Source organism: Moschus berezovskii, chromosome 6 (assembly GCF_049115385.1).
Source record: "Moschus berezovskii isolate FMDL1 chromosome 6, NW_MosBer_1.0, whole genome shotgun sequence".
In the NCBI taxonomy this organism is placed as follows: domain Eukaryota; kingdom Metazoa; phylum Chordata; class Mammalia; order Artiodactyla; family Moschidae; genus Moschus; species Moschus berezovskii.
In genome coordinates, this window is record NC_142465.1 from 16320167 (window position 1) to 16333188 (window position 13022).

Consider the following 13022-nt stretch of genomic DNA (forward strand, 5'->3'; position numbering starts at 1 on the left):
GAGGCTTGACACATGCGATTATAGGGGTTGAAGTTCCACAGTCTGTCCTCTGTAAGCTGGAGACCCAGTAAGGTTGGTGGTGTGGTTGAAAGACCTTGAGAGAGCCTGGTGTAAATTCTAGTCCAAGTCTGTAAGCCTGAGCACCAGGAGTGCTCAGGGCAGATTCCTGTCCCAGCCCAGGCAGAGAGGAAGAAATCTTCCTGTTCTCTTTTTGATTCTAGTCAGACCTTCAACAGATTAGATAATGCCCACCCACAATGGGAAGGGCAATCTGCTTTACTTCATCTGCTGGATACTTCCTGAAACATCCTCACAGATGCACTCAGAAATAATGTTTAGGGACTTCCCTGGTGATCCTGTGGCTAAGACTCAACTCTCCCATTGTAGCAGGCCTGGGTTCCATCCCTGGTCAGGGAACTAGATCCCACATATTACAGCTAAGACCTGACATAGCCAGAGAAATAAACATTAAAAAGAAAAAAAGTTTAACCAGCTTTCTGAGCTCCCTGTGATTCAGTGAAATTGACACATGGAATTAACTATCACAAGTGTATTGGTTACAATGCACTTCTTGGTGAAGTTGATTTGGTATTGGAGGCTGTATTTTATCTACCTTTGAAGCAAGTCTGAGATATTTATATTTTGGGGTTGGCATGTACAAATACAGAAAGAGAGAAGAGAAATTTGTTGGTATAGAACATAAAAAACACTGGGTATATGAGCAAGAGAGAGAGGGCAATTATTAATGCTTAAACTAAGAACAGGTATGTATCCCCAGTCTACCACTGTGGGGTCATGGAAAGAGTGGGATTTGAAGCCTGGCAGTTTTGAACTTAAGTCTCATCTTGAAGCTTTGAAATTATATTACCATGGGCAAGCTGTTTAACTTTTCTCTCTGATGTTTTCACATCTCTAAAGTGAAATGAGTAATAATAGTTTCAGTTGCTGATTTTAAGTATGAAAAGAAATAATATGGAAAACACTATCATAAAGCCATCCAGTTTAATTCTTTCTTACTTCCTATTAAGTAGTTTTTTTTTTTTAACTGGGAAAGTATATTCACACCTATTATTATTATATGACAGGTAGAGGAAAATATAGCCTTAATTATGCATTCAGAAGACAGGTATAAAGTTAATTATGCATATATTAATATACAATATAGTCTGTGAATCCTGTATCCAACAAGAATTAACTAAGTAGCTTTGAGTAACAATTCTGATTTGGTGGTTCCTTATTTGTAAAATAGGGATTATACCCTTATAGGTTTATTAAGAGAATTACACAAGATAATAGTTGTGAAGCATTTTGTTCAGGACCTGTTACAGAATAGAAATGGACTTATATGGGTAAATGCTTAATTAGCTGTCACAGTCCAAGTTTTAAATTAGAAGTATCTTTGTAATGAATGCTCCATTTACCTGAGTCTTCATCTTTTTTTCAGACATGCTACTACAGTGAGGCTACATTTCTCTTTCTTTAGACCCTAGGCAAACCTTAATTTTAAAATAAAAAACATAAAAGCTACAACTTATTCATTTTCTTAACGTTAATTGATGTGGTTTTTAGTAATACATTGGAAAAATAAAAACAATTTTTTTTGTGGATGCTTACTGCCCCATATTTGATAGGTTAGAATAAAAAATCATTATCTTTAGGAAATAGGATGTCATTATTATACTTTATTCAGTTGGCAAAGTTTATATAAAATCAAATTTAGAACAAATAAACAGATCTGTGTCAAAAGAAAGATACCAGAGAGGAGGCTTAACTGTAGTCAGTGAAGCTGGATTGCCTGGCAGTTCTGTGACACTTGGAAGGGATGTCCAGTGAAACAGGGTTCAGCTTCGGGGTGGGATGTAACAGGACAATGTGTGCGCTTCTGTCTAGTTCACGTCACACGGTTGTTGTCCTTTTCTCCATCTCCATTTCCATCCTTCTTCATGTAATAAAAATACAGAGCTGGAAACGACACGCTCAGTACCCTGTTTAGTGGAATTTAACCTTTTCAAGAAGTGACATCTTTTGATTTTGCTCAGAGTACATATAGTATATAATAACCATGTATAATAACTTAACAATAGTTTAAAATAAATATCCAATTAAATTGTGCTTTTTGTAGCACACATTATTATTCTAATAAATTGAAATTGTATGTTTTAAGTAAAAGTTAACTTTTTATATTCCATTTCTCTCTTGGAACTTTTCTATCCAAAATTCTCTTTGTAAAAATGTTATATTTACCTATTATATTGAAACAGTTTAATTTAGAAAAGAAAGAAAAGGAGAGGAGGAAAGTTGGGTTTTTTTTTAGGAAAAAAAAATATGAATAGAGGGAAATATTTTGCTCGGTCCTCAATAAAAATCTCTTATCCTAGGGTGACCTGAAAGCCATAGTAGACATGCCATGTGAGACCAGAAAATTGTATAACTTTGTCTTTGAAATCTCCCATGGAACATAGATTCAGTCACTTATATCTCACTGAATCTTCTGAGAAGAGAATTCTACCTATTTTCGTCTCACTTGATAATTCCTATGAGTTTCCTTCTTGTTAGTTATTTTGGGATTGAGAGGATTAATTAAAATGTTTTTATATAAAAATGCTACTAATGCATTACTCTTTTGGGCAAAGAATGATAACTCTGACCACTCTGACGTCTGGGCATTTAATTTAAGAGTTCCTGTTTCATGCACCTGTTAATGCTCTTGAATTATTTAAGTTTAATTGAATATTTTAATTGGAAATTTCATACTTGGCAGTTGCCTCATCTGGTTATCAGTCAAAACCAGACAACCCGTGCTTTGTATTCATTCAAATATAATTAAAATAAGTTTTCCTTAAATTTTTCTATAAGAGCTATACTAGATGTTAAATATTTTATAAATAGAAAAAAAGAAAACATAAATGAAACAATGCATGTGCTTCTTTTATCAGTAGAGAACAGATAAGAAAGTTAGTGATAAGAAATCCCAAATAAAATTTTATTTTCTGTTCAGAGAAGTCCAGAGGTATGCACTCCTATGGTTGTAGGAAATTTTCATAAAGAGCTCAGTTTCCTCGACTCCCTTCAGCTCCCTGTCCCCTGTCCTCAGAACAGGGCCTGAACCTGTTCTCAGCAAGACAGAGGAAGAATACGGCTGAACATGCTCCCTCCTCTTTAAGAACTTTTCCTAGAGGTGCTCAGGCCACTGAGCTTTTACTTCATTGGACAGAATTCAGTCACATGACCAAGGCTACTGTACCAGTTGCTTCTGATTCTTTGTGTATATTTAGTGGCTTGTGCATTAGTTCAGTTCAGTTCAGTTGCTCAGTTGTGTCCGACTCTCTTCGACCCCATGAATCACAGCACGCCAGGCCTCCCTGTCCATCACCAACTCCCGGAGTTCACTCAAACTCAAGTCCATCGAGTCGGTAATGCCATCCAGACATCTCATTCTCTGTCGTCCCCTTCTCCTCCTGCCCCCAATCCCTCCCAGCATCAGAGTCTTTTCCAGTGAGTCAATTCATCGCATGAGGTGGCCAAAGTATTGGAGTTTCAGCTTTAGCATCAGTCCTTCCAGTGAACACCCAGGATTACTAGGTGCTTAATTTCTAAACTCTTGTATCATTCTAAACCTTGGCATTACTGCAGTTAATTCAAGCTGTAGTAACTTAGTTTATTTACAGCTTCTGTTTTTAAAAAGGACTTTTGAGTTTCATTCCATTTACTGCTGGGATAGTCACTTGAGATTTTTGCCTGATGTCTATTTTATCAAGCAAGATTTGGGGGCATTTGTGTGTTATGCGTTTAACAAGCTATTAATTATCACTTCTGTCTGTTAATAGAGATTAACAATTTATTTTTCCAAATATCTTATTATGAACATAGCCTGAAACTAGGCGTTAATCTTGGAATAACAGAAGAAATGCAACTGTAATATCATTTCACAGTTAAATTATATAAAATCTCATTCTTTGAGTCATTAGCTAAATTACTAAATGCGATTAGGTAATTTGGATGAATGCAAAGTTTGACTATGATGCCAAACCAATACTAATTAACTTCAGTTGGGAAATTTCAAAGTCATGAATACATTAGGAAAATATTGAACATCCGAAATGTATATGTCTATATCTTAGGAAAGAAATCTTAGTTACAAAGTACCTACATGTGTTAAAGTATAATAAAATAAAATTCAGAAGAAAAGGCTCAAATCAAGATGAACATAATGTTTTTGTTAGTAATTGGACCTTAGGGATTATAAATTATTTTGTCAACCATTGCTATAAACATTAAGCTATCTGCTGTATGTATTTATTTTTTGGCTTCAAATCTTTAGTTTGTATTGGGATATAGCTGATTAACAATGTTCTGGTAGTTTCAGATGAAAAAAGAAAGGACTTATAGCCACATGCATACATGTATCCATTCTCCCTCAAACTCTGCTCCCATCTAGGCTGCCACATAACATTGAGCAGTGTTCCATGTAAGCTATCTACTTTATTTTGATGACTAAGAATTCTTGCCCAGGGAGTAGCAAGCAACTTATTACTGAAATATTTTTAATAATATGATCTTAATTTTAAATTGCCTTGGCTTTTCAGTTTCCAGAAAGTTTCCTACATAGATAGTCATTTAATTTCCATAAAACTTGCCATGACTGCTGCTGGTAGATGAAAATGCTACCCTCTGTAACTCTGGTTTTTATAAGCATAGTGGTCTTGATCTGTCTGGAACTCTATTCCCTGTACACTTACTTTCTGTAGATATTTTATCTGGCCTGTCATCATGGAAAGGTATCCCTTTTGTGGGTTTCCAGAATATGTTTCGTTTACACTGTATTGTGAGTGTTTCTTCATATGGCTTCACCATGAAATAGCTCATTCAAAAAATATCAATCTATGTTTGATAATCTTATTCTCAATATTTAGTGTGTTGTAGGAGAAGGAAATGGCAACCCATTCCAGTATTCTTGCCTGGAGAATCCCAGGGAAGGGGGAGCCTGGTGGGCTTCCGTCTATGGGGTCACACAGAGTCAGACACGACTGAAGTGACTTAGCAGCAACAGGAGTGCCATAAATTGTGTTGTAATGAAACTGAAAAAAGAAAGCTACTGTTCTTTGTTGTTGTTTTCCATTCACTAAGTTGTCTCCAACTATTTGCAAGCCCATGGACTGCAGCACACCAGGTTTCCATGTCCTTCACTGTCTCCAGGAGTTTTCCTGAATTCATGTCCTTTGAATCGGTGATGCCATCCAATCATGTCATCCTCTGTCGTCCTCTTCTGCCCTTAATCTTCCCAAGCATCAGAGTCTTTTCCAGTGAGTTGGTTCTTTGCATCAGTGGCCAAAGTATTTGAGTTTCAGCTTCAACATCAGTCCCTCCAATGAATATTCAGAGTTGATTTCCTTTACAATTGACTGGCTTGATCCCCTTGCAGTTCAAGGGACTCTCAAGAGTCTTCACCAACACTACAGTTTGAAAGCACCAGTTCTTTTGTGCTCAGCCTTCTTTATGGTGCAACTCTCACATGCGTACATGACTACTGGAAAAAAAAAATAGCTTTGACTAGATGGATCTTTGTCAGCTAACTGGTGTCTCTGCTTTTTAATATGATATCTAGGTTTGTTATAGTTTTTCTTTCAAGGAGCAAGCATCTTTTAATTTTGTCGCTGCGGTCAGTATCCACAGTGGTTTTGGAGCCCAAGAAAATAAAGTCTGTCACTGTTTCCACTAATTCCCCATCTATTTGCCATGAAGTAATGGAACCAGATGCCAGGATCTTAGTTTTTTGAATGTTGAGTTTTAAGCCAGCTTTTTCACTCTCCTCTTTCACCCTCATTAAGAGGCTCTTTAGTTCCTCTATACTTTCTGTCATTAGAGTGGAATCTTCTGTATATCTGAGGTTGTAGATATTTCTCCCGGAATTCTTGATTCTAGCTTGTGATTCATCCAGCCTTGCATTTCTCATGATGTACTCTGCCTGTAAGTTAAATGAGTAGGGTGACAGTACACAGCCTTGTCGTACTCCTTTCCCAGTTTTGAACCAGTCCGTTGTTCCATGTCCAGTTCTAACTGTTGCTTCTTCACTCGCATACAGGTTTGTCAGGATGCATATAAGGTGATCTGGTATTCCCAACTCTTTAAGAATTTTCTACTTTACTATTTTTTAGTATTTCCCTGGTCTTAACAGTTCATGACACTATGTAAACCACATCCTGTTTCACCCATGGTCTATGTAAGTGTCCACTTCACTCAATGCAATACATATTCTTCAGAAGTATACTTTTCTTCTGCTAATGTGCTTTATTAACACCAACTTTGAACACGTCAGATTTCAGCCATTTTAAAGACCTTTGTTTGAACCTGAGGCAAAATGGAGCTTTACTTGAAGATTTCTATGTTTTGACAGTTCTATATTGAGGGCAACTTTCTATTAATACCAAGAGCCACTGACATTTTGTTTGACTGTACTGACAGTGGTGGGGAATAGCATGCTTAAAAAAAATGAGAAAATGTATTTTTCTGTATTTTTAAATGAAAAGTCAGTAGAAATGATGATAAAGTTTTTATTGAAAAAATAATTTATTCCCTGTATTTTGCTTTTTTATAATTTATGTTCTTTATATGGTTCATGTATGTGATTATTGAACATATGAGGACCCTATGTTCTAAAGAAATGCATTGCAGTTAGTACATATGAAATACTAAATGTAGTTTCTTAACCTAAGCACTATTGACATTTGGGGACAGAGATGTCTTGGCTTTGAGGGGACTGTCTTGTGTCTTCTAACATGTTTACATTTTTAACGGCATACCTGGCCTCTATCCACAGGATGCTAATAGCATCTACTGGTTGTGACAGACATACACATTTCCAGACGCTGCCCAGTGTCCCCTGGGTGACAGTCATCCCTGAGTGAGAAGCACTGTGCAGAAAAAAAAAAAAAGTGTTCCCTTTCTGTCTCTGTCAATATGTAGAATCAGACAGAGATCGTATGCCTGTTTGTACTCACTGTTTGTTTTTAACTATGTCCAGTCCACTGTTACCGTGGAGTTGACTGGTTTTCATTTATCAAATGTCTAGAGTCCTGTGATTTTTAACAAAAGTATATTTGGACAAAGACGGGTTTGTTGGGGGAGACTAGGGTAATGATGGGCAAAATTTCCACCAGAAAAAGAAAGTCTCCACACTCAGTGGTAATCCTAGAACATGATCAAAATCAGGTTAACAAAATGCTGAAACATTTTAAGACAGGACATTTTGTTGTTTTTTTCCTTTAAGTAAAGTGGTCTTTAGTCTAAGTATTAGAGTGAATAGTACTTTATATATCCAGTGTGTGTTCTTCCTTCAACTGTAACAAGTATTTATTCTTTCTGTTTCCCCAATTTGTATTCTTCACCGACTGCTTTATTCCAGTGACTGTGGTTCTGAAAGATAAGTTATTTGGGGGAAAATATGAGAAGTAATATATTTCAACCTATTAAAATACACTGTAATATATCCTCCTACACATAAAGGAGTGTGCCACTACTTATTAGAGATCAGCAACATTTTTTTCAATTTCTCATCCAAAGACACTTTAAGTTTACATTAATGTATAGCATGGGACAGTTCCCTTAATTGTTAAGCAACTTCATACAATATGAGTAAAACTATTTCTTACTAGATTCTGGTTTGATGGTATATTAAAATATATTGTTGTTTTTAATGTGCTACATAGAAACTTAAAGACTTTATTGACATGATCAGCATGTAAACAAACTGTGTCATCTATTTTAAACAGCTGTGGAAAAGCCTTTGCTATGAATGCTCTATTAAAATACAGATCCTCCTTTACTGTGGGACCCTTCTTGCTAGTGGTGTGTCCTTTAGTATGTTGCTAAATTTTTCTTACCCCAAGCCCATCATCTGTAAGATGGGGCTAGTATAATATCCTGTCTTATAATATTATTGATGAGTAATAATTAAGTTAATATATGTAAATGTTAAGTATTGTATATAACATTGTAAGTGCCAAGTAGTTTAGCTCTTTCTTTTACCATGACTTACATGATGAGAAGGATTTCTATCCCACTGTCCAATCTTCAGTAGAGTAAGAGACGGATGCAGTAAATGTGGAAAACAGCAGGAACGGACGCATCACTGTTACAGCGGCACAGCTGACCCAGGTTCATCCTGAAGTGACAAAATGGCAGTTTGAGTCCTTTTCAGAGCATCAGTTCAAGTTCACATGCACAATATGGAGAATTTTAGAGCAAATGAAACCATAATCCAGAACCCATGCATCTAGAATTGAATTATCTTCTCTCTCTTCTTTTTTACTTTCAGAGAGAGCATTGGATTTATTGTCAGAGAAACTATGTTCCAGTCCTGCCTTTGCCTCTTATTAACCAGAAAACCTAAGTTTAGTTGGTAAATTCTCTGTGGCCCTCTTTTCCTGTGTAACATGGGACTGATGATGATACTTTTTTTTAATTGCTGGCTAACTACTGGTTACTTTCAACTCTGTGCCAATGGCACTGCAGCTCCTTGAATCTTCCCATGTCAATTCCTGAACTAGAGTGGTGTTACTCCTCTGTCCTCCATCATAGTAATTTTCCACACCATTTATTTTCTTATCTGTCTCCCTGAATAGATGGTACATCCACAGGCAAGTGCATTTGCCTTGTTCATATTTGTAGCAGGCGTACTAGGGTATAGTTGATGCTCAACTAAATCCTTAGCCATAAGAAACTGGTCACTATAGATGTCTAACTTGGACTCACTCTGTTGCTAACTTTATTCAGATATACAGAGGATGATGCTCTCTAATTCAAAGAGCTGCTTTATATTATAATCCTGGTAACTTGCTACTACATCACTGTGTGTGACTAGTTTTATCCAAAGAATGAGGCAGATTGAACAGGATTGTCTGGGAGTAGTTATCATGTAGTATTTTATGAGTTGGAAAATGACACGACCATAATATATCAGCATCAGGGAGCCCATGAGGCTGAATACATCATTTTCAAGGTTTATGAGCTTTAGGCACATTTTCAAAGATACGCACTTGTCACCTCATGTTCTTTCTGTCTAGCCTAACAGCATATTTGCCCTTTAGAAATGTAATTATATGCAGACTAATTAGTGGTCAATTGCAGTTATTTAGGTGACAGGAAAGATAAAAAGGGCTCTGCTAGATCTATAAAAGTGAACCTTGAGGGGCCACAGTGAAGAGCCTTAGAAAACAAGAACTGGTAGGCTTTGGAGACTTCTTTAAACTTGGGCTTGTGAGAGTGAGTGAAAAGTCAAGAGTGATAGCCAGGTTCCTGATTTTAGGCAGTGGCATAAATGATGGTGCTGATTGCTGAGGGAAGATTTCTTTCTTCTTTTATATATCTCATTTATCTCTTTGTATAATTTTAAGTGGGAGATATTGCTTTTGGGTTTTGGATATATTGGTTTTGAAATTCCAGCAAGCACCTAGATTGACGTGGCTGAGTAAGGTGCTGGATTTTGAGCAGATCTGGCTGTCAGGAGAGAAATCACTATTTTAGAATTGAGAGCAGTCAGCATATGAGCTGGATGTATGCATGTTGTCATGCAGAGACTGTGCTTATCAAGAAGAGGAAAAAAAGACAACGATCTGTGAATTATCAACCTCTTTTAAAAGAATATATGAATAGAGATGTGCTTTTCTTCATACTCTGAAGTATAGTTTCAGGGATATAGAACTAAGGAAGACCAGCTTTCCAGAAGCTAAGGAAACACAGAGTTTCAGGAAGTAAAATGGGTTTAATAGTCACAAATGCTACAGTTGAGTAGGTCGTTCATATAGGCAAACTCTTTGGGGAGTTTGTTAGTGGAAATTTGATTATGACATTTCAGCTGAATTCTAGGAAAGAGCCTAGATTGGATTTAGGTGTAAATGGGATTTGAGTCATTGGACATACACACCACAGACCATTATGAAAGAAAAATCTGACTTTGGAGGGAAGCATGGCAGTAAGAAGTAAAGCGCTGGATGCAAGAATGATAAGGTGGTAAGGTTTTATCTTCTCCCCTCTGCTCAGAGGCAAACAAACATTTTTGTTGTCTTGAGGGAAAGGAAATTGCAGTGGGGAAAAAGATTGAAGATACTGGATAAGGAGGAGCTCATGGGAGAACTTGAATTCCTAAGGAAAGTAGGAAGACTTGGGTTAAGATAAATTTCTCCTCTGATGACATTAGCTTTTTATCAGAGAAGAAGGGCCTCTTTATCTGAACCTCAAAGGAAAGACACTTAAGATTGTGAATAAGTTTCTGAAATGAGATAATATATATGAGCTTAGTTAATTGAAAAACATTTTGTCTAAATTATTTTTATAAAGGATATTATTTTTTGTGGAAAGTATATAAGTGTTCTTTCTCTTTATCAATTTTACTTGCTTTTAAAGACAACTGAACATTCTCAGACTCTTGAATACTGTAGGAAGCTTTGTTTTCCCTTGTACCCGGCAGCAGAAAAGTGTACTTAACAGCAAAGCATATCAATTTTGTAATCAAATTGTTGCTCTTAAGTTTTAATAGATATGTACATTTCTGTGAATATGTAACTCTTAATATGATTTGAAGTGGTTTCATCTATTCACATGGCTCTTTTAACAATAGAAATAATGAGGTTAATCTATGCCAATAAAACAAGTGAAGCAACTTTAATTTCAAAATGATTTACGTCATTATTTTTCAATCATGCCCATTAAATAATAAGCTGAGTATTTGAAAAAAATGATAAGTTTTTACCAGTAGGCTTCTCATTTTTCAAACCTCCACTTTACTGCCTTTTGAAGACCTCAGGAGCTGGCAAGTGGAATCTGCAGTTTGAGACTGATGACAGTGGTACTCAGGTCCAAGAGAGGTGCCAAATGTCTGTAAGACACTCGCTGATTTTAAGAGAGCAAAGATAGGTCACAGAGCCCTTTGTGAGAGCTTTCAGAACTTAGTCCCAGGTCCCTGACACTGTATTTTCACAGACATAATAGTAATTGATTCTCACTTTGGTCATAAGGCCAGGGCCTGGAAACGCTGGGATAATCCATGTGGCTAGTCACGGCTGAAGCAGCCTCCTTGGGAGGCGCATAGAGTCTGATGGTCTGTAGACAAAAGCATGTCTCACAACGGTGAGCTGAAATTTGCTCACTGTTCTGAAATTCAAGCTTATTTGGCCAAAGCCAAGTAATAAAGAAGTAACTAGGTGTACAGCCTTCAGTCTGTGTTCTTTGATGGAATCTGATTAGATTCTGGCTCCATCCTGTTGACCCAGGTTACCTGTTGCTTTTTTGGCAATTGTGGGCCAGTATTTCCCAAACAATAGGGCCAATGGGAGAGGCATCTTAGGTTTAAATGTGTGTCTGTGTCTATATATATATATAGTTCAGTTGCTAAGTTTTATCCGGACTCTTAGCAACCCCATGGACTGCAGCACACCAGGTCTCCCTGTCCCTTACTATCTCCTGCAGTTTGCCTAAGTTCATGTCCATTGAGTCGGTGATATTATCTAACCATCTTATCCTCTGCCAACCTCTTCTCCTTCTGCTTTCAATGTTTCCTAGCAGCAGGGTCTTTTCCAGTGAGTTGGCTTTATGCATCAGGTGGCCAAAGTATTGGACCTTCAGTTTAGGGCTTTAGACAAGTTTCTTTTCTAAAATGATGGAAAACCGTGCATGTTCCGAGTAGAAATGCAAGTTGTCGGTAATTCTAATGGGAGAGAAAAGACTGCTGGGAAGGGAAAGTTCAGTGAGGGGTAAAAGGCTTTTAAAAAATACTTCTTAATACTTTCTAATGCAACATAAATGCAACTGATACCTCTCCAAACATTTTCTTTCCTGAGGAATCATTTCCTTCTATTCAGAATTTATTTTTATAGTACCAGGTCATTTTTATGACTCCATTGACCATTTTTATTTTTGAAATATAAAATGAAAATTTGTGGTTTTATGTATTCTAATACTGTCTTGTCTCCAAATTTCTATTTTCCTCATGCAGAGGGCTACTTCTACAAGAGAACAGCAGGTTTGCAGAAGCACTACATTATTATAAATTGGCGATTGGGAGCAGGCCTACACTGGCTTGTAAGTGATATTTGAGTCCTTTTAAAATATCTGTTTTTTTTCTCCATGAAAATGGTGACCTAAAGCCTCATGGGTTAAAAAACCTGATACTTCTATTTGTGAATACTTTCCAATCAAATTAAGAGCCTTTAACAAGTATATCTCTCAATTTTAATGTTTTGGTGTCTGATTATCATTCTGACACATTAAGAAACATGCAGCTTTTATTTATCTAGTTTCTAAGCTCAAAATATTCTGACACTTTGAAGGCAGAAACTACTTTATATGTATATTAGTGACACCTAACACATTTATATATTAGTGGTACCTAAGTGATACTTGTACTTTGTACTACATTATTGTTCTTTTGTACGTTTATTCCCTGGAGGTTCATTTCTTGGTTTTCTTTTAAAATCAGAAATAATGCATAAAAATGAAGTTGAAGTAAAAATAGCTTTATTGTTTCCACAGTGTACATCATCTTCTCTCATTTATATCTCCACTTTTTTACCCTTCAGCTGCATATTTAAACACAGGTATTATTCTAATGAACCAAGGAAAGACAGAAGAAGCCCGACGCACATTCCTGAAGTGTTCTGAGATCCCTGACGAAAACCTAAAGGACCCTCATGCCCACAAGAGTTCGGTCACCAGCTGTCTGTACAATCTGGGGAAACTCTATCATGAGCAGGGACACTATGAGGTCAGGCCAGAACCTCTCTGCCCTGTTCCTCCCCCTTGTTCTGATCTGGTTTCAATGATTTCTACCTGTGATCTCATTGTAGGAACACTGATAATTTAAGAACTGATATTTTAACCGAGTGATAATTTAAGAACTGATATTTTAATAAAAGAATTTTATGGGGAAATTCTTTCGGGAAAAATCTCTGTTTAAACAAAACAGATTTTTTCACTATGATTTTCTTAGAGTAATATGACTCCTTATGAAAGGGAAATAACATGCATTA

At 36.6% G+C, this 13022-nt stretch overlaps 1 protein-coding gene across 2 annotated transcripts in view; it reads left to right on the forward strand.

Moving 5' to 3' along the window:
- TMTC2 (transmembrane O-mannosyltransferase targeting cadherins 2) overlaps positions 1-13022 on the forward strand; it is a 461860-nt gene that overhangs the window by 278896 nt on the left and 169942 nt on the right. For both annotated transcript variants that reach the window (XM_055396594.2, XM_055396593.2), the window contains exons 5-6: positions 11990-12075; positions 12573-12757. In XM_055396594.2, coding sequence (XP_055252569.1) covers positions 11990-12075; positions 12573-12757 — 271 coding nt within the window. The remainder of the gene's footprint in view (positions 1-11989; positions 12076-12572; positions 12758-13022) is intronic.